This window comes from Eubalaena glacialis, chromosome 19 (assembly GCF_028564815.1).
Source record: "Eubalaena glacialis isolate mEubGla1 chromosome 19, mEubGla1.1.hap2.+ XY, whole genome shotgun sequence".
NCBI classification, from domain to species: domain Eukaryota; kingdom Metazoa; phylum Chordata; class Mammalia; order Artiodactyla; family Balaenidae; genus Eubalaena; species Eubalaena glacialis.
The window spans coordinates 43,196,035-43,223,415 of NC_083734.1; the positions used below are offsets into that span (position 1 = coordinate 43,196,035).

The 27,381-nt window shown below is 49.1% G+C and overlaps 1 protein-coding gene across 1 annotated transcript; it reads right to left on the reverse strand.

Moving 5' to 3' along the window:
* Window positions 1–853: 853 nt before the first annotated feature.
* On the reverse strand, window positions 854–27,061 carry ODAD4 (outer dynein arm docking complex subunit 4). The gene is given in 13 exon segments (XM_061174963.1): window positions 854–1,191; window positions 1,194–1,577; window positions 4,021–4,105; window positions 5,753–5,853; window positions 8,494–8,690; window positions 16,073–16,159; window positions 21,359–21,566; window positions 21,737–21,961; window positions 23,281–23,446; window positions 23,931–23,992; window positions 24,637–24,787; window positions 25,042–25,173; window positions 26,867–27,061. Coding segments are annotated over 13 exon segments (2,064 nt in total). The 5' UTR covers window positions 26,981–27,061; the 3' UTR covers window positions 854–1,039.
* Window positions 27,062–27,381: the final 320 nt, after the last annotated feature.

Below are 27,381 nucleotides of genomic sequence, written 5' to 3' on the forward strand. Positions count from 1 at the left end.
CAGTGGCCAAAGGGATAGATGAATAATGTAATGAAATCCTAACTCGCGTCCTCAGCTGCTCAGCCACCCCCTCTGTGAAACCACTGAAAGCTCAGTGGGTGGGTATTCAAGAGCTTCCTGTGCACCAGGTGCTGTGCTAAGCACCCATATAATCTTTACACCAATCACTGAGGCAGGTACTCGTTATACAGAGGAGGAGACAAGCTGGAGGAGCCTGGTTTACTTGACTGTACCACCCGGCCCTGGGGTGGCGCAGGTGGGTCCAGCCGCAGCTCCTACTCTCAGCTGCTCCCTGTTCTTGGGCAGACACCTTCCTTCTCCCTCTGGGCTCCTAGAGCCCCACCAGTGCCAGCGTGCACTTCATTCTGTTTTCAAGGCTTAGGGGTTTACAAGTAGGTCTCCCTCATTGTGTGATGGCTGAGGCTGTCCCATCCTTATTTCTTCCAGAAAGCCTCCCACAGTGCCCTGCACACAGTAGGTACTCAGCAAGACAAACTAATGGCCAGCAGCTGGGCAGACATACCTCTACTCCCAGGCCTTTCTCTTTCCTCCCCCCTTTAAGCTTTTTGAGTTCCTTGGAGCTCATCCGTTTCTTCACTCTCCTGAAACCCTTTCTTCTTAGCACCTTTCTCATTTCTTCCATGAGGTCCTTGCACAGGGCCTGGGGAGGAGGACCGCATTTCACACCTTGGTCACATTCTGGGTCAGGCCTTGTTTGGGGGTCTCCGTGTTTCTCACCTAATCAGAACATCAGAGTTCTGCTTGGAGAGTGGTACCCCATGCCCGCTCATTCATTCTCTAAGGCTCTTCTGAGAATGGGTGGGGGTAAGGAGGCAAAATGACAGACTCAGGGTTTGTAAGAGTGAGAGATGCACATTTAAAGGGAAAACAGTAATAGAAAGAGACAGAGGTGACCTGTGGGACCCAGTCCACATGTTTTCCTATTAGAGACAAATCTCAGCTTGAAGGTCCAGTTTAATAAGATCTCCATGGTCCCTGTGAACACCAGCCTCCTGATCCTAATGCCTACTCGATGGCTTCATTCATCTTCCTTTTCATCTTTTTCCATTTTTTCAGAATTTTCTGTTATTTCCGGTTCTCTTATTTCTCCCGATTCCGTTTTCCCCAGTGCTTCTGACCCTCTTCTGCCGATTTCTGAAAGTGTCTTCTCTAGTTCTTCGGATTCCCTGTGCTTGATTCTTCTGAGAGGTTTTGGTCCAGGTCTGAAGGCCTCCTGTAAATTTCTCTTGTTTCCCCTCTGTTCACTTCTGTTAGTTTCCTGCCTGCTTCTCCAGATTGTCCCTTGGCAACATCTCCTGGACCTCCCTCCATCGCAGCTGGTCCTTTTCTCCTTGAGGGGCTGGCTTTTTCTACTTCTCCTCTCTGCGTATGTTCTTCTGGTCCACTAGCTGTGCTCCCCAGGGTTTCCTTAGACAAGTCACCTTCGGTCTCTTTCTCACTCTCCATTTGCTCCCGCTCCCACTGCTTCATCACCTTCTCGGGTTCATCTCTCATTCTCCTCTTCGTTTCCTTCTCCTTTGCCATCACTGTTATACTATCCAACGTAGTGGCATCTTCTGAAAAACAAGAGAAAGGAGGGAAGAAAGGTAGAAGTTTGTCCGTCTCCGGGCCTGGGGGAACCCCAGCCTGTGGGGGCCTGTGCTTCTAAGAGACAGCATCCCTTTCCAAAATGAGAAAAGGGATCATCATTTACTGAGCACCAGCTCTGTTCCTGGCGTCATGTGAGCGGCATAGATTATACCGTTCGGTCATCAAAAAATTGCATAGTGTTACTGATTCGAGTTTGCAGTCAAGGGACCTGAGATTGATAAAGGGGAAATCACACACGATGGTTACACTGCAAATAAATAACTGGCAGAGCCAGGATTTGAACCCAGGGCAGTCTGCCCCCAGACCACATTCTTTCTTTTTCCCTACGAGAACTAGCACAGGTGCTGGGAAAGGACAGAGGCTTCTTCTCCAGCATCCTCATTCTGCATTTCCCTTTGTCCCTGGGAAGCATATTCATCATTTGTTGGGAGGTTCCCCGTAAAAATGTGAGCAGATTGTGGTGGAAGTTCGGATGGAGAGCAATTTTACAACCCAAGGGATCTTTGCTTGTTGTTTTTACCAGCTACAGAGAAAAGTTACCAATCCCTTCCTGAGTCTCCTCCACATTCTCTTCCTGGAAGCCCTGGTTTCTAAGCCGCCTATAGGGGCTCTGGGTTCAGAGCAGGAAAATGACGCGGTTTGGCCAAGACACATGCAATGCTGCCACCTGCTGTCCGGGAGGGGACGTGCCCAGCAGCTGCCGCTGGCCTCAGGGCCTTCCAGAGGAGTTTTCAGGACGCCTTTCCCAGCACTCCGTCGGCCAAGGGAGGAGGATGCTTGGAGCATCTGCCATTTCCCTGCTGTACCCTTCACATTATTGCTTCTGTGGCTTCTGAGAGCAGTTCCAAGGGTGTGTGGAGGCAGAGGCAGATCTTCTCTGAGGGGATCTGGCCACCACGTGGCAGGTGTTGGATAATAAAAGGCTGTCATCTGGCTGCTCAGGTGCCCAGAAACCCCATGCCCAAATTCCCGCTGCTGTACCTGGATCAGAGAGGGTTTCAGCCTCGGTGCCTGCAAGGGGCTCTGTCCCCCGAGGAGCCCGGAGCCCCAGCCCCAGCTCCCCTTTACTGCGATTTGGCTGGAGGGAGGGCCCCCTCAGAGGGGCGGACAGAAACTGCAGAAGCATGGGAAAAGCATGGGTTCCAGAGGTAGGCTGCTGGGGACTGGAAACCGCTGTGGGACTTTAACCCCTCTGCCTCCATGTCCTCATCCGTAAAATCAAGCATGGAATACTTATTTCTTAGTGCTCTGGGAGGGATCAGATGAGTCGGTATGTATAAAGCTTAGACGAGTGCCTGGCATGCAGGAAGCACCGAGTGGAGGTCAGCTTCTCTTATCATCCCTGCTCCTCTGGGGCCCGTCCCTGGTCCCTGTCGACTCCGTGGGGCCTGGAGTCCCAGCCACTTCCTCTTCCCTCACTCCTTTCATGGGAGCCAGTCAGACAGCCTAGAGCAAGGTGGGGATCAAAGGCCTCTCTACTCCCTGGAGCCCTCGGGAGAAAGAATGTGATAAGGCTAGACCGGCCAGCAGGAACACAGCCCTGCCACCTATGCACCTCAGCTGGCCCTCGGGTCCCCTGCCCCGACTCCTGCGCTGCCCACTGCTGGCCCTGAAGAGCAGCTGCCGGCAGCAGGGGACAGTGTGGCTCTGAGTCAGACTGCTGCGTGATGTGGGCAGATCACTCAGGCTCCAGTGCCCCCAAAACAGTACCTACCTCCTAGGTGGTGAGGACCGAGTGAGATCATTCTGTCTAATGCTTAACCCAGTGTCGGGCCAGCGGTAAGAGCCCCCGCAGTGTAAGCTACTGTCATTCCACCTCTGTCTTTGCTCCTGCTGTTTCCCACCGGAAATGCCCTCAACCTTCCATCTCGTATCTGGAAAATGCTTGGGCATCTTTTGGAGCCTGAAGCGGAAGATTCTCCTTCTTGGAAGCATTCCCTACCTCCCCACAGAACTGGGAGCGCCCCTGCCCAGGCTCTCACAGCAGAGCACCGTCCCCCTGCACAGCAGGCTCCGGTGCAGGAGCCCTGGTCGCCGGCAACTCTAATTGCCTGGCTTTCCCACTGGGCTGTGGGCTCCTCCAGGGCAGGGACCGAGCTTCTGTCTCCTCCCAAATCTCACACCTTCCTGGCACGTGACAAGCGCTCAACAAATAGTTGATGAATTGATTAAAGAAATACGGGAGTATTGAAGAAATAGGGCAGACAGCACGGGTTCTGACCCCAGCCCGAGGTTTCCCTCTCCTGTCCCAAGAAAGGCTGGGGTTGGTGGCGGCACTGAAATCAGAATACTCGGTGAGCAGTGCCAAGCCCCCGACCGAAGGAGCGGCAGGAAAGCGTGGCGAAGGCTGCCAAAAGGATAGCAGAGGGAGGGTTCTGAGGTTGCCGTCTTCGGGGCCCCAGAACTCACCTTTCTCCTTCTTATCTTTGAGTATCTCCCTGTAGTTGGTCTTCTTCAGCTCTTCAATGATGCCCTTGTTGGCATCGTCCAGGGCCTGTGGGTGGCAGAGGAGCTGGTGAGCTCTCTTAACACTGTGTGACCTGTCCTTTCCCCACCCAAGCCCCAGCGCCAGGAGGCAGGGCTGTGCAGAACCCTGCCCCCTCCCCTTTCCCCCGGCTCCTCTGAAGACTCCCGCCCTGAGGTTAGTGGATACTATGCACTTGGAACTCCCCACACTAAGTGGTATGAGAGATACCGCGGCTTGCAGGCAACTCAAACTCATTTCCCTCGGGCTCAGGCCTGTTCTTGGGGGTTGCGTCTGTCTACTGAGTCCCACCTTTTTACCTAAAGCTTCTTTTGGCTTCAGCCAATGTAAAAGAGACAAGGCAAGCCCTTCAGCCCTCAGCCAGGCAGCAAGCCACGGAGGGGACTCAGCCACACACTGGGGCTGGGGGCTGGCCTGCCTTCCGAGGGGCTTCCACGGTGTCTGCAGGACCCACGGGGACCTGGAACTCAGCCTGTGTGCATCCTGAGGGCAACTCTGCCCTCTTCGTCGCAGCCCTCCCCGTGACTCGCCCGGGGGCGGAACACCACTAGACACTCAGGAAACGTATGCCGGGCCTGGACTCTCTTGTGCAGCGTTGGTCTGCCTCCCTCGTATGCTTTCCTGCCTGGAGATGCCATTCCAGGGGGTGAAAGGTCAGGGGCCTGGTCCCGTGAGGAGCCACTTAGGGCCGTGGGTCCATTTGGCTTGACAGGCGCTTCTCTTTGCCTCCTACCTTCAAAACCTGCCCAGCCTCCAAGGCGACCTCAAACCCTCCTTGAGGGGAAAGGCCCAGCCCTGCCTACCCGCTGAGGCTCTCATGCTGAATTCCCTAGTCCCTGTCACACAGGTCAGGAACGAGGGGGTTGTGTTTTAAGCTTCCTGTAGACACCACACTTCCTGAGGGCCGGGACCATGGTCGTCACCTTTGGTGCAGTGATGGGAAGACTTTAGATCTGCACCGTGTGGTACCCAGAGGCCTCACGTGGCTGTTGAGCACTTGAAACATGGCTGGTGTGACTGAGGAACTGAACTGTAACTTTTACTTACTTTTAATTCCTTTTACTCTAAATGGCTGCAGGTGGCTAGTGGCTGCCTGACCAAGCAGCGCAAGTGAGTAAGGCAATCACACTGATTTCTTATTGACTCCTGGGGGCAGGTGGGGGGATGGGGGGGCTGGTACTTTTCAAACTGCGAGTCCTAAAATCCGCTTAGGAGGGCTCAGCCAGCATTAAAGAAAAGGAATGAAAAGAAAATAGAATAGAGTAGGAAATATCAGTGTACATAGTAAAGGTAAATATGTTTTGTAAAACTTTCTATTTTTTGTCTGTTTTTACAAATAAAAATATGTGTATTGAGGTGAATTCCCTGGCAGTCCAGTGGCTGGGACTCCGAGCTTTCACTGCCGAGTGTGCGGGTTCGACCCCTGGTCCGGGAACGAAGATCCTGCAAGCTGCGCTGCAAGGCGCGGCCCAAAATCAAAAGTTCACAATATGGGTATTGGTTGGGTTGCTATATAAACTGATGGCAGTAACAAACAGTGGAAAGCCACTGCCCTACCCAGAACGTGCCCTGCGGTTGGGGGGTGATAAATATCTGGGGCTGAGGGCCCCGGGGCCCGCCCACGCCCAGAGCCGGCCCAGCCGGGGAGAGGCTCACGTTGATGATGGCCTGCTGTGCCTGGTTGTTATGGACGAGCTTCGCTCTCTCCAGGGCCTTCTCAAAGTTGTTCACTGCCGACTCGAAGTCTCTCAGCTTCACTGAAGAGCACGAGGGAGACAGGTAGATTGTGACATTGTGTGCTGCACGATGCGGCTGCCCTGCAGGTGCCAGCGGCCCTCGGGAGCAGCCCCAGGCGGGCAGCATCTGGGCCTCCCAGCACCACCCTTTCCAGACATTCCTGGGCCACCTCACCACTAAGGACCAGAACCTGAGAAGCTGAGCCTTGGATTTCAGGTGCAAAGAGTCAGTGAGGGAAGGGGTCTGTGCCCACATCATGCGTCTCCAGGGGGACAACTCCATCTTGCCCCATCTTTAGATTGTTCCAGAAAAGGAGATTTTTTTTTTTTAATGTTCACTCAAATTTGTTAAGAACGCTGTGGAGACCAAACAAATCTGGATGGGCTGGCTGTGACTCGTGGGCCAGCGGCTGGGACATCAATGCCCACGCTGGTACAATCTGAACCCAGAGAGGAGGCAGCTCCCCCGAGCTCACTCACCGGACAGGTTAGTGCTGGGCCAGGGATGATGGCCTATGGACTGACTGACTGCCCTTGAAAAGAGGTTAATTTCAGTAAGGAAGGAGAAAAGTGCTCACCCGCCAGGGTCTGGGAACACCACACTCCACTTTCTTTACACACCGCTGCTTCCTCTTATAACTGAGTACCCCAAGATCCACGCCCCCCCCTCCCATGAACTGCTTTGGGATCCCCAGGGAAAGAAGGGCCTTGTGTCCATAAGTCAAACTGCAAAAGGCATTACATCTGAAAAGCAATTCTAATATAGTTCTGAAAGTCTGTGGAGTCAGTGAATGAGGTCAATACATATTTCTTTTTCAAATACACATTTGAAAAGAAGGAAAGCCACTGTAATCCCTCAGAGACCACCCTGAATAAATGTCAATAAATGTCAAAGGAATTCCAGTGGTTAGGACTGGGCGCTTTCACAGCTGGGGTCTGGGTTCAATCCCTGGTTGCGGAACTAGGATCGCGCAAGCCCTGCTGCACAGCCAAAAAAAGAAAAGTCCTCATAGGAACAGAAAAGAGTTCTAGGAAAAGCCACAGTAATCATGTCTTCCACAGTTTACAGTTTTCAAGTGGTTTTCTCCATGTTTTTAGGAAAGAATCTACAATATGTAACGAGGCCCATGAGGCCCTGTGGATCTGGCCCCTCACCAGCCTCCTCCAGACTTTCCTGGCCCCCAGGAGCTTGACACTGGTCTCCTTCAGTTTCTTAAATTAGTCAAACTCCTGCCCACCGCCCTAAATGCGGTCCTTTTGGCTGAAAAGTTCTGTCTTCAGATCTTGGAACAGCTGGTGCCTTTGCATTCTTAATGTTTCTGCTTAAAAGTTACTCCTCAGGCATGGGGGCAGGAAATAGTTACCAGTTTTGCTCCCGACTGTATGCCCAGCTTTGGTGCCTAGAAGGTGCCAGGTAAGCATTTGTGATGTGAATAAGTGAATGTGTGATAAGGCCCCTGATCAGAGCACCTATCACGCTTCCTCCTTCTCTGGGGTCAGCTGCGTGCCTGGAGCAGGGCAGCTCAGCACAGTAATTAGGAGCCCGAGCTCCACTGCTTACTTATTACTGTAAGCTACTTGTTTTTTAAGTTCATATTATGAAATATTTCAAATATACAGAAAAGTCGAGGGAATAGTATCATGAACCCCCATTACTCATCACCCAGCTTCAAATATCATATGATGTCACTTATATGTGGAAACTTAAAAAATGATACACATAAACTTATTTACAAAACAGAAACTAACTCACAGACTTAGAAAACAAACTTACTGAAGGGGAAAGGTTGTGGGGAGAGATAAATTAGGAGGTTGGGATTAACATATACACACTACTACATATAAAATAATCACCAAAGATCTGCTGCACAGCACAGGAGACTCTACTCAGTGCTCTGTAATAACCTATATGGGAAAAGAATCTGAAAAAAGAATAGACCTATGTATATGTGTAACTAAATCACTTTGCTGTACACCTGAAACTAACACAACATTGTAAATCAACTATACTCCAATATAAAGTTTAAAAAATTTTAAAAAATACCAAAATATCACCAATCTTGTTTCATCTGTTCCTCCTCACCCCTGCCCCTTGCTGTTTTTTAACAACTTTATTGAGGTGCAATTCACTTAGTATAAAATGCACCCATTCGTAAGTATACAGTTCAATGATTTGGGGTAAATTTATAGGCTTGTGCAATGATCAGCACAACCCAGTTTTAAAACTTTTCCATCACCCTAAAAAGTTCCCTCACGTGACCTGGGGCAATCTGCTGAACCACTCGGAGTCTCCGTTTCCCCAACTCTAAGAGGAGGACAATAATGCCTCCATCACTGGCTTGCACAGTGATTAAGTACAAGAAGGCACATGTAAAGGCTACCGAGGCAAGAGGAGTGGAGCTGTTTTGATGACCACATGACACTGTGCTGGTCTGCAGATGAGTTCCTCAAGGGCAGGGCAGCTCTCAGGGGCCCCCAAGCCCTAACTAACTGAGCTTAGCTTAAAGTAGGCACTACATACGCTGGTCAAAATGCAGGGGTTTATCCCCACTCTCAGAATCGGAACTCTCAGCGCAGGGGTACACTGGGATGGTAAGTTCAGGCCACAGGATTCCCGGCCCTGACATGCGAAAGGTAGGGGGGTCCTCATGGGGCCCATACCTTGTGCCTGTGCCACCAGAACACTGGCGTTCAGCTGCCACTCGATGTCCCCTTCTTCCTCGGCGCACTGCTGGGACTTCTCACCATAATTCTGGGCCTGCCAGGCCTGGTCCAGCTCCAAGTAGCAGCGGCCAATCTCGTGGAACAGCCAGGTCTTCTCCAGGGTGGTTTTGGCCAGAGGGATCTTCTCCTCCCATCTGGGGACACAAGAACCAGGGTCAGCTCCTTTCGCTCAGGCTCCGCACTCGGCCACAGGAGGCCGGGCTTCCTACTGGTGGCAGAAGAAAAAATGTTCTCCAACCACCAGTCCTTTTAGAAACAGGGGTGGAGCTAACAAGCATTAACATATTTTTAAACTACCAAAGCTATTTTGGTACATCTATGGGACTGGCTTTGATACAAGAGTTGAAAATAATGTTTGTAAAACAGCATTTGAAATAACATAATAACATTTAAGAATATTATTAAGCACATGTAAGAGAAAATCAACACAGAAAAAAGACTGGAATGAAAAAACAAAGTATCAATAAAAGTAAGAGCAGGATTAGAATTAGTACTTGTCTTTGGGTGGTGGGACTGAAGACTTTTTCTTTTACTTTTCTATATTCTCCAAATTAATATTTTAACATTAAGCACATTTACTATAAAATGTTTTATTATAAAAAGATACAGGGATTGGTTCAAGATGGTGGAGTAGAAGGACATGCTCTCACTCCCTCTTGCAAGAACACCGGAATCACAACTAACTGCTTGAACAATGATCGACAGGAAGACACTGGAACTCACCAAAAAAGATACCCCACATCCAAAGACAAAGGAGAAGCCACAATGAGATGGTAGGAGGGGCGTAATCACAGCAAAATCAAATTCCATAACTGCTGGGTGGGTGACTCACAGACCGGAGAACACTTATACCACAGAAGTCCACCCACTGGAGTGAAGGTTCTGAGCCCCATGTCAGGCTTCCCAACCTGGGGGTCCGGCAACAGGAGGAGGAATTCCTAGAGAATCAGATTTTGAAGGCTAGCGGGATGTGATTGCAGGACTTCAACGGGACTGGGGGAAACAGAGACTCCACTCTTGGAGGGCACACACAAAGTAGTGTGCGCATCGGGACCCAGGGGAAGGAGCAGTGACCCCAAGGGAGACTGAACCAGACCTACCTGCTAGTGTTGCAGGGTCTCCTGCAGAGGCGGGGATGGCTGTGGCTCACCATGAGGACAAGGACACTGGCAGCAGAAGTTCTGGGAAGTACTCCTTGGTGTGAGCCCTCCCAGAGTCTGCCATTAGCCTCACCAAAGAGCCCGGGTAGGATCCAGTGTTGGGTTGCCTCAGGCCAAACAACCAACAGGGAGGGGACCCAGCCCCACCATCAGCAGACAAGTGGATTAAAGGTTTACTGAGCTCTGCCCACCAGAGCAACAGCCAGATCTACCCACCACCAGTCCCTCCCATCAGGAAACTTGCACAAGCCTCTTAGATAGCCTCATCCACCAGAGGGCAGACAGCAGAAGCAAGAAGAACTACAATCCTGCAGCCTGTGGAACAAAAACCACATTCACAGAAAGATAGACAAGATGAAAAGGCAGGGGGCTATGTACCAGATGAAGGAACAAGATATAACCCCAGAAAAACAACCAAATTAAGTGGAGATAGGCAACCTTCCAGAAAAAGAATTCAGATTAATGATAGTGAAGATGATCCAGGACCTCGGAAAAAGAATGGAGGCAAAGATCGAGAAAGTGCAAGAAATGTTTAACAAAGATCTAGAAGAATTAAAGAACAAACAAACAGAGATGAACAATACAATAACTGAAATGAAAAATACACTAGAAGGAATCAATAGCAGAATAACTGAGGCAGAAGAACGGATAAGTGACCTGGAAGACAGAATGGTGGAATTCACTGCTGCGGAACAGACTAAAGAAAAAAGAATGAAAAGAAATGAAGACAGCCTAAGAGACCTCTGGGACAACATTAAACACAACAACGTTTGTATTATAGGGGTCCCAGAAGGAGAAGAGAGAGAGAAAGCACCTAAGAAAATATTTGAAGAGATTATAGTCGAAAACTTCCCTAACATGGGAAAGGAAATAGCCACCCAAGTCCAGGAAGCACAGAGAGTCCCATACAGGATAAACCCAAGGAGAAACACGCTGAGACACATAGTAATCAAACTGGCAAAAATTAAAGACAAAGAAAAATTATTGAAAGCAGCAAGGGAAAAACGACAAATAACATACAAGGGAACTCCCATAAGGTTAACAGCTGATTTCTCAGCAGAAACTCTACAAAGCCAGAAGGGAGTGGCATGATATACTTAAAGTGATGAAAGGGAAGAACCTACAACCAAGATTACTCTACCCAGCAAGGATCTCGTTCAGATTCGATGGAGAAATCAAAAGCTTTACAGACAAGCAAAAGCTAAGAGAATTCAGCACCACCGAACCAGCTCTACAACAAATGCTAAAGGAACTTCTCTGAGTGGGAAACACAAGAGAAGAAAAGGACCTACAAAAACAAACCCAAAACAATTAAGAAAATGGTAATAGGAACATACATATTGATAATTACCTTAAACGTGAATGGATTCAATGCTCCAACCAAAAGACACAGGCTTGATGAATGGATACAAAAACAAGACCCATATATATGCTGTCTACGAGAGACCCACTTCAGACCTAGGGACACATACAGACTGAAAGTGAGGGGATGGAAAAAGATATTCCATGCAAATGGAAATCAAAAGGAAGCTGGAGTAGCAATACTCATATCAGATAAAATAGACTTTAAAATAAAGAATGTTACAAGAGGCAAGGAAGGACACTATTTAATGATCAAGGGATCAATCCAAGAAGAAAATATAACAATTATAAATGCATATGCACCCAACATAGGAGCACCTCAGTACATAAGGCAACTGCTAACAGCTGTAAAAGAGGAAATGGACAGTAACACAATAATAGTGGGGGACTTTAACACCTCACTTACACCAATGGACAGATCATCCAAACAGAAAATTAATAAGGAAACACAAGCATTAAATGACACAATAGACCAGATAGATTTAATTGATATTTATAGGACATGCCATCCAAAAACAGCAGATTACACTTTCTTCTCAAGTGTGCACGGAACATTCTCCAGGATAGATCACATCTTGGGTCACAAATTAAGTCTCAGTAAATCTAAGAAAATTGAAATCACATCAAGCATCTCTTCTGACCACAACGCTATGAGATTAGAAATGAATTACAGGGAAAAAACCATAAAAAACACAAACACATGGAGGCTAAACAATATGTTACTAAATAACCAAGAGATCACTGAAGAAATCAAAGAGGAAATCAAAAAATACCCAGAGACAAATGACAATGAAAACACGATGATCCAAAACCTATGGGATGTGGCAAAAGCAGTTCTAAGAGGGAAGTTTATAGCTATACAAGCCTACCTCAAGAAACAAGAAAAATCTCAAATAAACAATCTAACCTTACACCTAAAGGAACTAGAGAAAGAAGAACAAACAAAACCCAAAGTTAGCAGAAGGAAAGAAATCATAAAGATCAGAGCGGAAATAAATGAATAGAAACAAAGAAAACAATAGCAAAGATCAATAAAACTAAAAGCTGGTTCTTTGAGAAGATAAACAAAATTGATAAACCATTAGCTAGACTCATCAAGAAAAAAAGGGAGAGGACTCAAATCAATAAAATTAGAAATGAAAAAGGAGAAGTTACAACAGACACCACAGAAATACAAAGCATCATAAGAGACTACTACAAGCAACTCTATGCCAATAAAATGGGCAACCTGGAAGAAATGGACAAATTCTTAGAAAGGTATAACCTTCTAAGACTGAACCAGGAAGAAATAGAAAATATGAACAGACCAATCACAAGTAATGAAATTGAAACTGTGATTAAAAATCTTCCAACAAACAAAAGTCCAGGACCAGATGGCTTCACAGGTGAATTCTATCAAACATTTAGAGAAGAGCTAACACCCATCCTTCTCAAACTCTTCCAAAAAATTGCAGAGGAAGGAACACTCCCAAACTCATTCTATGAGGCCACCATCACCCTGATACCAAAACCAGACTACTACAAAAAAAGAAAATTACAGACCAATATCACTGATGAATATAGATGCAAAAATCCTCAACAAAATACTAGCAAACAGAATCCAACAACACATTAAAGGGATCATACACCACGATTTATCCCAGGGATGCAAGGATTCTTCAATATACGCAAAACAATCAATGTAATACACCATATTAACAAATTGAAGAATAAAAACCATATGATCATCTCAATAGATGCAGAAAAAGCTTCTGACAAAGTGCAACACCCATTTATGATAAAAAGTCTCCAGAGAGTGGGCATAGAGGGAACCTACCTCAACATAATAAAGGCCATATACAACAAACCCACAGCAAACATCATTCTCAATGGTGAAAAACTGAAAGCATTTCCTCTAAGATTAGGAACAAGACAAGGATGTCCACTCTCGCCACTATTATTCAACATAGTTTTGGAAGTCCTAGCCATGGCAATCAGAGAAGAAAAAGAAATAAAAGGAATACAAATTGGAAAAGAAGAAGTAAAACTGTCACTGTTTGCAGATGACATGATACTATACATAGAGAATCCTAAAGGTGCCACCAGATAACTATTAGAGCTAATCAGTGAGTTTGGTAAAGTTGCAGGATACAAAATTAATGCACAGAAATCTCTTGCATTCCTATACACTAATGATGAAAAATCTGAAAGAGAAATTAAGGAAACACTCCCATTTACCATTACAGCAAAAAGAATAAAATATCTAGGAATAAACCTACCTAGGGAGACAAAAGACCTGTATGCAGAAAACTATAAGACACTGATGAAAGAAATTAAAGATGATACCAACAGATGGAGAGATATACCATGTTCTTGGATTGGAAGAATCAATATTGTGAAAATGACTATACTACCCAAAGCAATCTACAGATTCAATGCAATCCCTATCAAATTACCAATGGCATTTTTTACGGAACTAGAACAAAAAATCTTAAAATTTGTATGGAGACACAAAAGACCCCGAATAGCCAAAGCAGTCTTGAAAGAAAAAAACGGAGCTGGAGGAATCAGACTCCCTGACTTCAGACTATACTACAAAGCTACAGTAATCAAGACAATATGGTACTGGCACAAAAACAGAAATATACATCAGGGCTTCCCCGGTGGTGCAGTGGTTGAGAATCTGCCTGCCAATGCAGGGGACACGGGTTCGAGCCCTGGTCTGGGAGGATCCCACATGCCGCGGAGCAACTAGGCCCGTGAGCCACAATTACTGAGCCTGCGCGTCTGGAGCCTGTGCTCCGCAACAAGAGAGGCCGCGATGATGAGAGGCCTGCGCACCGCGATGAAGAGTGGCCCCCACTTGCCGCAACTAGAGAAAGCCCTCGCACAGAAACGAAGACCCAACACAGCCATAAATAAATAAATAAATAAACCCAAAGTTTAAAAAAAAAAAAGAAGAAATATAGATCAATGGAACAAGATAGAAAGTCCAGAGATAAACCCACGCACCTATGGTCAACTAATCTATGACAAAGGAGGCAAGGATATACAATGGAGAAAAGACAGTCTCTTCAATAAGTAGTGCTGGGTAAACTGGACAGCTACATGTAAAAGAATGAAATTAGAACACTCCCTAACACCATACACAAAAATAAACTCAAAATGGATTAGAGACCTAAATGTAAGACCGGACACTATAAAACTCTTAGAGGAAAACACAGGAAGAACACTCTTTGACATAAATCACAGCAAGATCTTTTTTGATCCACCTCCTGGAGTAATGGAAATAAAAACAAAAATAAACTAATGGGACCCAATGAAACTTCAAAGCTTTTGCACAGCAAAGGAAACCATGAACAAGACGAAAAGACAACCCTCAGAATGGGAGAAAATATTTACAAACGAATCAACGGACAAAGGATTAATCTCCAAAATATTTAAACAGCTCATTCAGCTCAATATTAAAAAAACAAACAACCCAATCCAAAAATGGGCAGAAGACCTAAATAGACATTTCTCCAAAGAAGACATACAGATGGCCAAGAAGCACATGAAAAGCTGCTCAACATCACTAATTATTAGAGAAATGCAAATCAAAACTACAATGAGGTATCACCTCACACCAGTTAGAATGGGCATCATCAGAAAATCTACAAACAACAAATGCTGGAGAGGGTGTGGAGAAAAGGGAACCCTCTTGCACTGTTGGTGGGAATGTAAATTGATACAGCCACTATGGAGAACAGTGTGGAGGTTCCTTAAAAAACTAAAAATAGAATTACCATATGACCCAGCAATCCCACTACTGGGCATATACCCAGAGAAAACCATAATTCAAAAAGACACATGCACCCCAATGTTCATTGCTGCACTATTTACAATAGCCAGGTCATGGAAGCAGCCTAAATGCCCATCGACAGACGAATGGATAAAGAAGATGTGGTACATATATACAATGGAATATTACTCAGCCATAAAAAGGAACAAAATTGGGTTATTTGTAGAGACGTGGGTGGATCTAGAGACTGTCATACAGAGTGAAGTAAGTCAGAAAGAGAAAAATATCGTATATTAACGCGTATATGTGGAACCTAGAAAAATGGTACAGATGAACTGGTTTGCAGGGCAGAAATTGAGACACAGATGTAGAGAACAAACGTATGGACACCAAGGGGGGAAAGCGGCGGGGGCGGGGGTGGGGGGTGATGTATTGGGAGATTGGGATTGACATGTATTAAATTTTTATTTTAAAAGAAATATATGTATTTTAATGTAAAAAAAAAAAAGATACAAATGGGTAGGTGAACGCTCACAGGCCTCTGTCTTTTGGCACCTAGACACCAGGGGCCATTCGGGAAACCATATGACGTAGAACAGAAGGCTCTGGTGATCAAGTCTATTCTAGTCAAGCAACGAAGGCCTGAAGGACAATTTCTCTCTGTGCGGTCAAGCCCGCCCCCGAGCCTCCCTGGGGCTGAGTCACCCCACTGGAGCAGGTCACCAGCCCCAGGGCTGGACATCAAAAGTCCAGCAGTTAAGCCCTCTGGAGAGCTCAGACTCCATTCCCAGTGACCCCACGTGACTGCACAGAGTGACAGAATAACCTCTGAAGAGCTCCCAGAAGTCAATGGTCCACCTGGTCCTGAACTTGCCCAAAGTAAGGGTCACCTGGAGTACTTGTTAAAGTCAGATTCCTGAGCTCTAACCCAGACCTGTAGAACGAGAATTTCCAGGGGAGAGGCCCAGTCATTCATACGCCTAACAAGTGTCCTCGGTGACTCCTGTCACTGGGAAATTTGGAGAAAATGCTGATTCTATTCTATTAATTAATTTAACTGATGAGCCACAGAGTTTACAAAGTGGCTTGCCCCTGGTCTCTTAGCACAGCCAGGTGCCAAACTCGGGTCTTCTGATGCCTCTTTGCCTGACATCCTGCCCCAGTCTGGGAGTCCAGTGGGAGGGTGGGATGTCCTGGCCCCAGAGTAGGGAGGGGACAGTCCCGGGTCACTCACGTGTCAATGGCTTGCTGGAATTTCCCAACTCTGGCAAAAACCCTGCCAATGTTGTCCAGGGCCCTGGACTTGGCATCAGGAAGATCACTGTGGGGAAGAAGCAAGACAAGGCCATTCTAGGCACTACGGAAACTGGAAAGAAGGCAAAGAAGGGCCAGTTGGAGGGACGATGCCCAGGCTGGCAAGCCTGCGGTACCCAGGCCCTCTTGAGCCCTGTGGCCGGGAATGGACATTATTGGGACTCTTCCAGAGGGCAAACAGGCAACAGCTGCAAAGATATCCCTTTGGTCCAGCAACTCCCCTTCTAGGAATTCACCTCCAGAATATAATGTGACAAGGACACTCAGTAGGGTGTTGTTTGTAGTAATAAACAGTGGAAACAATCTGAATGCAGTCAGTGCAATTTTTTGTGTATGAAAAAAGTCCCTGATATATTAAGTTAAAAAGTCAGATTATGGGAGCACATACAACGTCCGTTGCCCCATTAGTGTTAAAAGTGAATGTGTGGGCCTGAAGCAGAAGCTGTGCTCAAAGCTCTGACGATGGAGGAAGGGGCCACGAGCCCAGGAGTGCAATAAATGCAGCTCTAGAAGCTGGAAAAGGCAAGGAAACAGATTCTCCCCAGAGCCTCTGGAAGGAGTGTGGCCCTACCAACACCTTGATTGTGGCCAGTGAAACTGCCTTCAGACAGCTAACCCCCAGAACTATAAGAGAATAAATGTGTTGTTTTAAACCACCAAAAAATAAGTAAATAAATTAAAAAGCGGGCATTTTAAAAAGAAATAGAGAATGTAAATCTAACTATTAACAGTGATTACCCAAGGGAAATGAGAGTATGAAGGAAACTTTTAATTTATCCATGTAATCTACATTTTTTTTTCAGTATTCACGTGTCATCAGAAAAGCGATGACTATATTTCCATAAATAGAGGTGGGGGAGGGATGGAGGGGGAGTTTGGGGTTAACAGATGGAACTATTATGTATAGAATGGATAAACAACAAGGTCCTACTGTATAGCACAGGGAACTATATTCAATATCCTATGATAAATCAAGTGGAAAAGAATATGAAAAAGAATGTATATATATTTATAACCGAACCACTTTGCTGTACAGCAGAAATTAACACAACATTGTAAATCAACTATACTTCAGTAAAAAAATTTATACCTTAAAAAAAAAGATATTTCCATAAAGAAAAGGCAATCGCTCCCCCCTACACTGGTTCTTTACTATTACCATATTACCATATGAACATTCTGATCTGTTAAAAAATACCTCCTTCCCAACAAATAAACCAAGAAAGGCCTCCCCCAACCGCAGCCCCCTCCCCCAGCATCCCCCCCCAGCCCCGACTCCCTCCCTTCTCAGGCAAGCTCCCCTTCTTCCCTTCGCCCCTCAGCCCCTGGCCCACTGTGGCAGACTTCCTTGTCTTCCAGGAAACTCTGCTCTGATTTACTCTCCCCACCATGGCCGCGCTGCCTTTTAAATGCAAACCTGACCAAGCCATCCCTCTACCCGCAGACATACCCACATCTGTCTGCAGTCTCACCGAAGCTCTGTGTGTGCTGGCAAAAGGGAGCAGCCTCAGTGTCTGTCCGCAGGGATGCAGTTACCTGCGTACATACTGTGGGTGCTGAAATACCTTTCTGTGAAGCCATTCGAAGAATGAGACATTCCTTTCCAAGGCACGTACTTTTTTAAAAAACCACAGAAGTGAGTCACTTCGGTTTTAAAAATCCTATGTATGTGCACATGTACATAAATACGTAGGTAAATACATTGAAAAGGGGCCAGGGGGACACATCTCAACGCGGCCCCAGGGAAGTGAGGGGAGTGTGGTGTTGGGGGCTGGGGGGAGACGTTAGCACCACACAGCTCTGGGTCAAGCACAAGGCCGCGGACTGGTGTGAAAACAAAGCCCTCATCGGCCCTCACTACTTCCGGCTACGGTCCTCCCTCCTCAGCACGGCCTCCCGTCCTCCCATGCCCCACAGGTCCTGGCCCCCCTGCCCAGCACACGAGCTGCCGCTCCCCCAGCCCTCCACCCCTGCCCTGTCCCTCTGCCTAGGGAGCCACCCCCTTGTCCTATCTTTTCCTTCCCTCCTCTCTGAGGCCCCCTCAGCTCCCCTCTCTTCGGCTCCTCGGCCGTGTCTGCTGCTCTGATGTCAGCCTCCCCTTCCAGAGTGGGTGCTCTTTTCCAGTGTGAATAGACAAGTTGAAATATGTTAATTTGTTTGTAACAATAATGTGTAGTGTTATCTTTGGCAGTAATGGGACTGAGAAAGCTTGCCATCAAGTCATCCACAGAGTAATCAGAGAAAGGAATTGAGGGCTGGGGTCACTGAAGAAGCTGCTCAGACAAGTCGGGATTTGAGCTGCGCCTGGAAGGATGGTGGGCTTTGGAGGTGGGGGCAGGGCTGATTCCACTGAGGATACCCGTGGGGCACACAGGTAAGACTCATGGGTGAGACTGGAGGCCTGGGGACTTCCCTGGTGGTCCAGCAGGTAAGACTCCAGCGCTCCCAATGCAGGGGACCTGGGTTCGATCCCTGGTCGGAGAACTAGATCCCGCATGCATGCCGCAACTAAAAAGATCTCACACGCCGCAACTAAGACCCGGCGCAGCCAAGAAAAAAAAAAAAGACTGGAGGCCCGTTTGTGGATGTTGCAAAGGAACTAAGCTTGTTTAAGGAACACCTCTGTTTGCTTAACCAGCCACTTAGCGCACATGCATCACATGCCCATGACGTGGCAGATGCTGGGAAGAGAAAGGGAGTAGAAAATCCAAGGTCTACAGGGCAGGCGAGAAACGTATAGCGTGTGGAGAGGGAGCACGGAGGAGGGCTGCTAGGTCACTCTAGGGCACATGGTGGGCTTTCCCCAATAAAAAAAACACTTCTTTACAATTTGAAGGATGGGGCGGAGGGAGCTGATGAAGAAAGGGCTGGCAAAAGAGAAGGCTGAACAGAAGCAGAGCCGAGAGGTGTTGGCCAGGGCTCAGGATGCCCAAGGGCCCGGAGAGAGCCTGGTCAACCGAGGTCAGGATAAGTCAGGTCAGGAAGGACCGTCTGAGCTGTGCAGAACCGGGCGCTGGAACTGTCTCCCGACCACTGGCTTTGTTTTGCACAGAAGGGCCAGCTGGGCGGCAGGAAACCCAGGTCGGAGGAAACAGGCAAGAAGTGAGGAAGGTCTGGACTGAGCTGTGGGAGGGAAAGAGAGAAGGGAATGTTCTCTTGATGGCAGGAGGCGGCGTGGATGGGCCATGGCGGGCTGGCGTGAGCGGTGAGGGGAGGGAGGTGTCTGGGAAGCCACCTTGGCTCCTCCCTGAGGACTGAGTGGCCACCAGTGCCATCTTCACGGATAGGGGGCCCTGAAGCAAGAGATTTGGCAGGAAGATGAGGGGTTCCACTTTGGACATGTTAAATTTGGGGCTCCTGTGGGACATCCAAGTGGAAATGCCTTGGACTCTGTTGCATATGCAGGTCCGGAGCTCAGAAGGGAGGCAAGAAGTAAAGATTTATGTCTTTAGGGCACGGGAGAAAGTTGGATCCAAAGTACTGTATATACTTATTTAATCCTCAAAATCCCCATGAGTTGGTATTATTATGCCTTCATTAGAGATGAGGAAACTGAGAGGGTCAGCAACTGAATCAAATCCACACTGCTTCTAAGTGCCAAAGGCAGGAATCAAGTTCAGGTCTGTCTCCAAAGCTGGTTGTTGTTTGCTTGTTTTCTACTCCTGGAATGGCCAACATGCGAGATTCCTGCTCAGCACGGTGAGGGCAGGTGAGAAATGAGCTGGGAATGGACGGACGGCTTGTAGGACTCGGATGAGCAAGGGGGAGAACACAGGTGGTGGGGGAGAACACAGGTGGCAGGCGTGTTCAGGAGATCCGGTTTGACCCAGAAGAGTGGACTGACATTGGAGGGCTGTGAAGAAGTGGGTTCAGAGAGGGCCCTGAGTGCCAAGTGAAGGCATCTGCTTTTAACCTGCAGGCAGTGAGGGCCCAAGGCCTGTGTGTCAGCAGTGGAAGGACAGTCGACAGGTGAAAATCAGCATGTCTCTGGAGGTGACGTGTGGGAGCAGCTCGAGGCAGGGAGAGGTGAGGGCTGACCTGAGAGGAAGTGGGAGGATGGGAGGGACTCTCCTGGTGGTCCAGTGGCTAAGACTCTGCGCTCCCAATGCAGGGGGCCCGGGTTCGATCCCTGGTCGGGGAACTAGATCCCGCATGCCACAACTAAGAAGTCTGCGTGCCTCAATAAGAGATCCCGCATGCTGCAACTAAGACCCAGTGTGGCCAAAATAAATAAATTAAATAAGTTTTTAAAAAGTTAAAAAAAAAATGGGAGGATGGGAGACTGAGAGAGGCTCAGAACTGTGGGGCGAGTAGAACCGGGCAAGAGAAGGTCACAAATGACTCCAGAGGTTAGAACCAGGGTGCCCAGAAAGCGATGGTACCCCTGAGAGGGGCCATCAAGTCTCGGGAAGAGTTGGTTCCCGAGAACCAACACAGTAGTCATCACGTATACGCAGCGCTGTTCTGAGATCTTCATGTGAACTTCTGCATGTCGCCCTCCCTTCCACCCTATCGGGTAAGGGCTACTGTTATGTCCATTTGACAGAGGAGACCCAGGAGGTTAGTTAAGTGCCTGCCTAAGGCCCCACAGCTGGGAGGTACAACTTCGAAGCCCAAGCTCTTAGTCAGTGCCATGGTTTCCGAGACCCTGCCTGATCCAACCCCTACCTGCTTGGTCCAGCCTCCTCTCGGCCTTAAGCTCCCTCCTGCCTACCTCTGGGCCCTCCCACAGGCCAAGTGTGTCCCCAACGCCCAGTCAAGTCCTCCTGGAATACACTTTTCGTAGCACCGGGTCCTGTACTTTTTCCTTATGACACTTAGCACAGTTGCGATTTATTAGCTGTGTCACTTTTTGTTTTCTCTCTGCAGGGAAATGAGCCTTGTGTCTGGCCACTGTCTGGAGTGGCATGTCTGGAGGTGATGAATGCTTGTGGAGATGACATAAAAATAAAAATATCCCTAAGAGCCAAACCACTGGGAGCTTTTTGGAGTTTGGGGCCACTACCTTCCTCTTGTGGCAAAAAAGCTGACAGTCTAGGTGTGCCCTTGTCCTGGGTAGGTGGCTCCTCCCTCTGGGGGAATCCACCTCAGGCACGCAGGGCAGAAAGGGGGAGCTCAGCCACCAGCAGCCCTGGCAAAAGGCCGAGACGTAGCCCCCGCCCCCGGCCTCAGCCGCTTGGCCTTCCAAGCCCTTGCAGGCACTCACTATTCCTTGGCGATCTCCAGGTCCTTCCTGTGGCTCTGCAGGGCTGCCACCATCTGCCCCAGCTCGATCTGGGCATTCCCTATGCAGCTGTGCAAGTTTCCGACCAGTTCGTCCTTGTTGGGCGCCTCCTCTTTGTTCCATTCCAGCACCTTTTTCAGCACCTTCTCAGCTTGCTGAAGGCTGCCTTCAGCACTGCCGCTGGCCAGCACTGGGAAGGGAGAGAGGGGATGTGGAGCGGGGAGCACCCCCCTGGCTGACAGGGGAGCCCACTTCCCCCTCCAGATTCCATCCACAGGCCAGCGAAGCCAGGGGCTCCGGCCGCCACGCGGCTCTGTCCCCACCTGGCCACAGGCCTGCACTTCTGAGAACACCACCCACACATGTCAATGTCCTCCAGGCTCTTGAGGATGTAGCGGGCCGTCTGCGAGGGCCGACGTTTGCGGTCCCGCAGCCACTTCTCTTGCATCAGTTTCCGGTCCCGCTCCCTGGCGTAGATGGGTTTCTGCTGCCTCCAAAAGTCACTGCGTGTGTCCAGGTAGTTGATGCCCGTCATGATGAGGTCCTCCACGGTCAGGCCGCGCTTGATGGTGCCTCTGATCAGGTCTGTGGGCAAGGGTGTGGGGAGGCGTCTAAGGGGAGTCACCTCCTCTTGGCTAAGGGTCTCCCTGTGGGGACCTCTCCCTGGAATTGGGGGACAGTAATGAGAGCAAGAGCACATGCATGGGAGAGTGGGTCTAACTGGGTCCAGACGAGGCCAGAGCCCCCCTTTTCAGGCACTCCCATGGCACAGGGCTTCGGGCATAGGCCCCTTACGGCAAGACATGAGGAGCTAGAAGAAGCAGCAGCCGGTGGATAGCTTTCTGAAAAGCTCCCAGCCCTCGGGGCTCCCTTATTTCAAGCTGTGTCCTCAGAGAAGACAAAGTAGAAATGCACAACCTGGTCCAGGTTGCCAGGGACAAGCGAGTCCCCAGGTGCCAAGTGTGCCAGTGCAAGCTGGGACCTGGAGGGGCATGCCCGAGCTCTGCCCACCTGCCTAACCAGGGGTCAGAGCTGGGAGCAAAGCTGCAAGGCCACTTGGGTAATGTTCCGGCCACCTCTTCCTTCCATGGAAGCTCCTCTGCAGGGAGGGAAGCATCCAGGCCTGTTACAGAGGAGTTGTGCCAGCAGTGAAGCTGCCCCTGAGACACAACCTGCCGGGAATCCTACACAGGACCTTGGGAAGTCAGTTCTGGAGAAAAGGCATTGGCTTCCAGGGTGATCCCTGCTCAGGCTCAATAGCTAATGGCAACACTCCCACCACCCATGTTTATATGAGACAGTCATATAATGAATGTCTAATGAGGAAATAGGCTCCATCCTATATCCTCTCCCTGCCAGCATGGTGTGGTGGGAAGAGTGCTGCACTGGAGGCTAGGAGGCCTGGGCTCTGCTGTCAACTCCACCACTAGCTTGCTCGTCACCTTGGACAAGTTACTCCCCATTCGGGGTCTCTCTGATAAAAGGAGGGATTAGAGCAGATGAGGTTTTAGGACATTATAGTTCCACGGTCCTAGGATTCCCCTTCTAGCACCTCCAAGCTGGATTCCTTTGCCCTCTGTACAGACTGAAGGCTCAGGGGATACCCCTTTGGGGACCGCAGTGGTAAATCTTCGGCGTTCCCTTCCAGGGTACCATAGCATTTAAGAGCTCTGGTTCAGAAACTGGACTTCTTGGATTCAAATCCGAGAGCCGTGTCACTGAGTTACTTAACCTCCCTACGCCTCAGTTTCCTCATCTGGAAAATGAGAATGGTAGCAAAACCTTTCCAGAGGAACGTGTCGGCAAATATCCTTTGAAAGGCTCTGCCTCTGGCTTATACGTTAAGCATCCACCCCAGATTTCCTTTGCCCCGAGTTCCCTGTTGCAAAAAAAGTGTCCGAAACCTTCATCCAACAGGAGCTTCTCCAGATACTCCTTGTCCACATAGAGCTCGCCCAGGAGCTGTCGGATGACCTTCTCGCTCTTGAGCGAGCCCTTCCGCTTGGACTCTCTCTTGGGATGGTGTACGAGCTGTCTCACGGGATGAGGCTTCTGCTGGGCTTGCATGCTCTGGGAATATGGAGCAATACCCAACAGAGCCTCAGAAAGGAGCCTGGAGCACCCAGCCAAGGTCCCCTGAGCCTGTGATCCCAGACCGCTCCCTCCAGGACCTCCGTGGGCTGAGAACCATGGAGTGTGTCTGGTCCAGGAACAGCTACACTCCCAAAACCCCTCAGGAGCTGGGGCAGAATCTCATGACTTCCCGCACTGGCCAGGAGCTCATCACTCCCAGGCACGAGGGCCATTAAGACTTGTTTTTTTTTAATTGGAGTATAGTTGCTTTACAGTGTGGTGTTAGTTTCTGCAGTATAGCGAAGTGAATCAGCTATATGTATACCTATATCCCCTCCCTCTTGGGCCCCCCTCCCAGCACTGCCCCCATCCCACCCCTCTAGGTCATCACAGAGCACCGAGCTGAACTTCCTGTGCTCCTTAGGCACGTGTGGCCTCTGCCTTCTGAAGGAGATGATGTCAGAGCAGCCAGGGCCCTTACCTCCGCCTGCTTGCTTAAGAAGGACAGGTCCCCTTTGTTCTCCAGCTTAATAGAAGAGGGACCTGCAAGGACAAAAGCTGGGGCTCAGGTCGGCCGGGCCCCCGGGCACAATCTATCCCACATTTTATGGGGAAATAGTTGCCTTTGGCAGGAGGATGGTGGAGGCTGGCTAGCAAGCAAATGGTTCAACACTCCTAGGAGCCAGACAGCCCCCACTAGCCTAAGGCCACAGCAGGCCCTGGGCACCAGGGGTGCTCTCCATTTCCACACTCTGCCACCCACAGTGGCAAGCTCTCCACCCACCCCCACCCCCACTAAGCTGATGGGCAGAGCCAGCCCTTGGTGCGTATGAGGTAAGGGAGGAAGCCAGGGACCGGGGAAGGCTGGGCTCAGGACCTCATTCTACCCTATGACACCAGGCCAAAAAGAGGCCTACTCGTCTGTCTTGGGGTGAGTAAAATGGTGCTTCTCATCTGGCTTTGGAGAGAACCAGACACTGCAGTGCTCAGTACAGTGGATCGGGGACTGGTCTTCCCAGTGGACAGTTCCTAATCCTCAAGGAAATCGTGAGCAGCCAAATCCAAGCTTAGGACTCCCTGAAATCCTTCCGGTGGTGGCTGCTCACCCAGTGTTCCTCAGGCCTTCCCCCAAACCTAAGGATTCCAAGAGCCTCCTGGATAAGGGCATAGGCCTCACGGTCACTCACTTCCCACTGAGTTGTTGATGGCTTCCTGGGCTTTCTGAATTCCAACTTTGAACTCCCGATCGGGCCTCAGCTTGTAGCCTCGATGATAGAACACCAAGGCAAATTCAAAGTCTCCCATGGTGTACAGGGTCTCCGCCTTTTGTAAAATCCCCTGAAATGAGAGGAAGTCAAATCAAGGAGAGCAGACAAGGCCTTCTAGGACTCAGGTGTGGTGGAACAGAAGGGTCCCTGGGTTGAGGATAAATGTTGGGATACAGGGGCAGAGAGCCAGGCAAGTAACCTATGAAGGGAAACGGCAATAAACTCCAGGCAGTCTGGCTGGTTCTTCAACCATTACTAATCAGAGGCTGCTGCAGGCGGTGGCAGTGACGAAGCAAGAGTGAGTCCTCCCACCCTTACGGTCACCTTGCAGAAAGTCGGGTCACCCTGGAGTGAAGCCTCAGCATCTGCCAGGGATTTCTCCAGCTCTCCCATCTTGAGGAAGCACTTGGAGCGGGCAACCAAGCAGTTCTTATCTCCGTTCTGAAGGTGAAGAGCCTGAGGAAGGAACCACTCAGATCAACAGGCACCAGGCAGGGCGAGGTAAGAAGCCGAAATGGACACAGCCGCCCAAACTCTCCTGCCAGAGTTTCAAGGGGACTCCACAGGCTAGCAAACAGGTCTTTGGATCTTTTCAGACTAAAAGCAGCACCCCACTGATCTCTGCTCAGTCAACTAGGTTATCCGCATCTGGCTCATCTGGAACAAGGTAAAATCACAAGCTATTGTGGAAACCACTGGTTGAGATGTGAGAATATACTACCCCGTGGATATTCGGAATTTCTCCTAGTGTCTGGGATGCCTCCAGTCCACTCAGAATCATAGGGTGTTTGGTGCACAAAAATTCAACCATGAACCTGTAATGGCTGCACAACACATTCAAAATACTACTCGAAGGCTAAGCATTCTGAAGGCTAACAAAATGGATTTTAGACAATCTGCAACTTGGTTATCCATTCCACGTGCCCTCTCTTTTTACATAGCTTATTGAGAATGAATCACTATTTCAGGGGATTAAGAGGAAAATGCTGGGACAATGGAAACTGTGATTTTGGCCCTGAAGTGGCAGCAGAATGCTTCCACTCTTCTCCTGTTCCACTCTTCTCATGTCCTCTCGTCTCCTGTTTGAGATCATTACCATAGTCTGCAGTGTACTGTCCTTGCTGAGGCATCAGACTGTACCCACCCCTGTCTAAGACCTTCACACTTTTCCAGGAAGAGGAAGTAGCTACTTTCTTTCCTAGAAAAGGCCACTTCTCACCTAAAGCTATAGGTCCTCGGGATGTTCTTTTCTCACTACCTGAGCTTCTCCAGGATGAAACAGGATCCAGAAAGAGGAGAATGCGCGGGGGCAGGGCCCCTGAACTTAATTGTTGGCCCATCCGATCAATTATTTTTGGTTTTAGGATGTGGTTGGTGATCCAAAGGGCCAAAAGACTCTAGGTAGCAGTTGAGAAGCTTGACTTTAGGGGGCGCCTTAGGACTGGTTATAGGGCTATCCTACCACTCCATTTGTAACAAGCGGGCTATTTGTTATAAAAGAAACAGTCATAAAAACATCCAAAAGCTTATTTGGGAGACAGTACAGTAGAGTATGGTGGTTAGCACCTCAGCACTGAAGTGTGAGTGTCTGAGTTTGAATCCTTCCTCTGCCACTCGTTAGTTCAGTGATCTTGGGCATGTTACTCAACTTCTGTATCAGTTTCCTCATCTACAAAATGGCGTAATAACAGCACCTCCCCCATAAGCTTGCCACTTAGCAGTATGCCTGGTATCCTAAAATAGCACTCAATCCCCTTAGGGTCGGGTGGAGCGATTTATACTACAGTAAAGTTTTACGATGTTAGTTATTCACTGACCACCTTCCAGAAGCAACCGTGTGCCACAGACCTCACTTCTGCAAGCAGCCTCCCAGCCAATCTCCCGGCCAGTTATGGGAAACTGAGGAAGGAGGCCAATCGCGAAACATTTAAGTAAAAAAGTAGGAGACGAGGTCACTGCTAACACAGAGGTTGGTTATTAACAACCAGGCAGAAAGCAAGTGGGAATTGGTAGAAAACGGCCAAACAGGGGCTTATCTGTGACAGTTGCGCATCAATCAGTAACAGTGGAATAATGGAAACAACAGGGTGGTTCAGGCATCATCAGGACCTCAGTAATGGGTGGCTGATAGGTTCAGAGCGCGACTCACGTTGCTGAAGCTATGGGCGGCTTTAGCGAACTCCCCGCACAGATAGAGCCGCTCGCCCTCCGCCATGTAAGAGGGAAAGGTGCTTCGCAGGCCTTCAGTTTCTGGGTCCGCCATGGTGACGCAATTCGGAGACGATGAAGCGGAGAAAGGGAGGAAAATAAGCCTGAGAACTTCGGTCTGGCTTGTGGAAGCTCCGTCTCTTAGCAACAGGGAGACAAAGAGCTACTTCCGGCCCCGCCCCTCGCGCGCAGGGCTGAGTCCCGGGCACAACCGCTGCCAGCGTGCGCATGCGTCTAGGCAGCCGCGCTGAGCGGGGCGAGAACGAGCGCGTGGCCAGCGGCTGCAGGGCGCCTGCGAGGCGGGAGCGCTCTGTAGTGTTGGCTGTTGCACGCTATATCGGTTCTTCCCGGCGTTGCGTGGCGTTCAGAATTTACAGCCAGGAAAACAGGAAGAAGATTGGGGGCAGAATTCCAAATAGGGGTAAGGCATTCGTGTCAAGGATATGTGCACGTGTA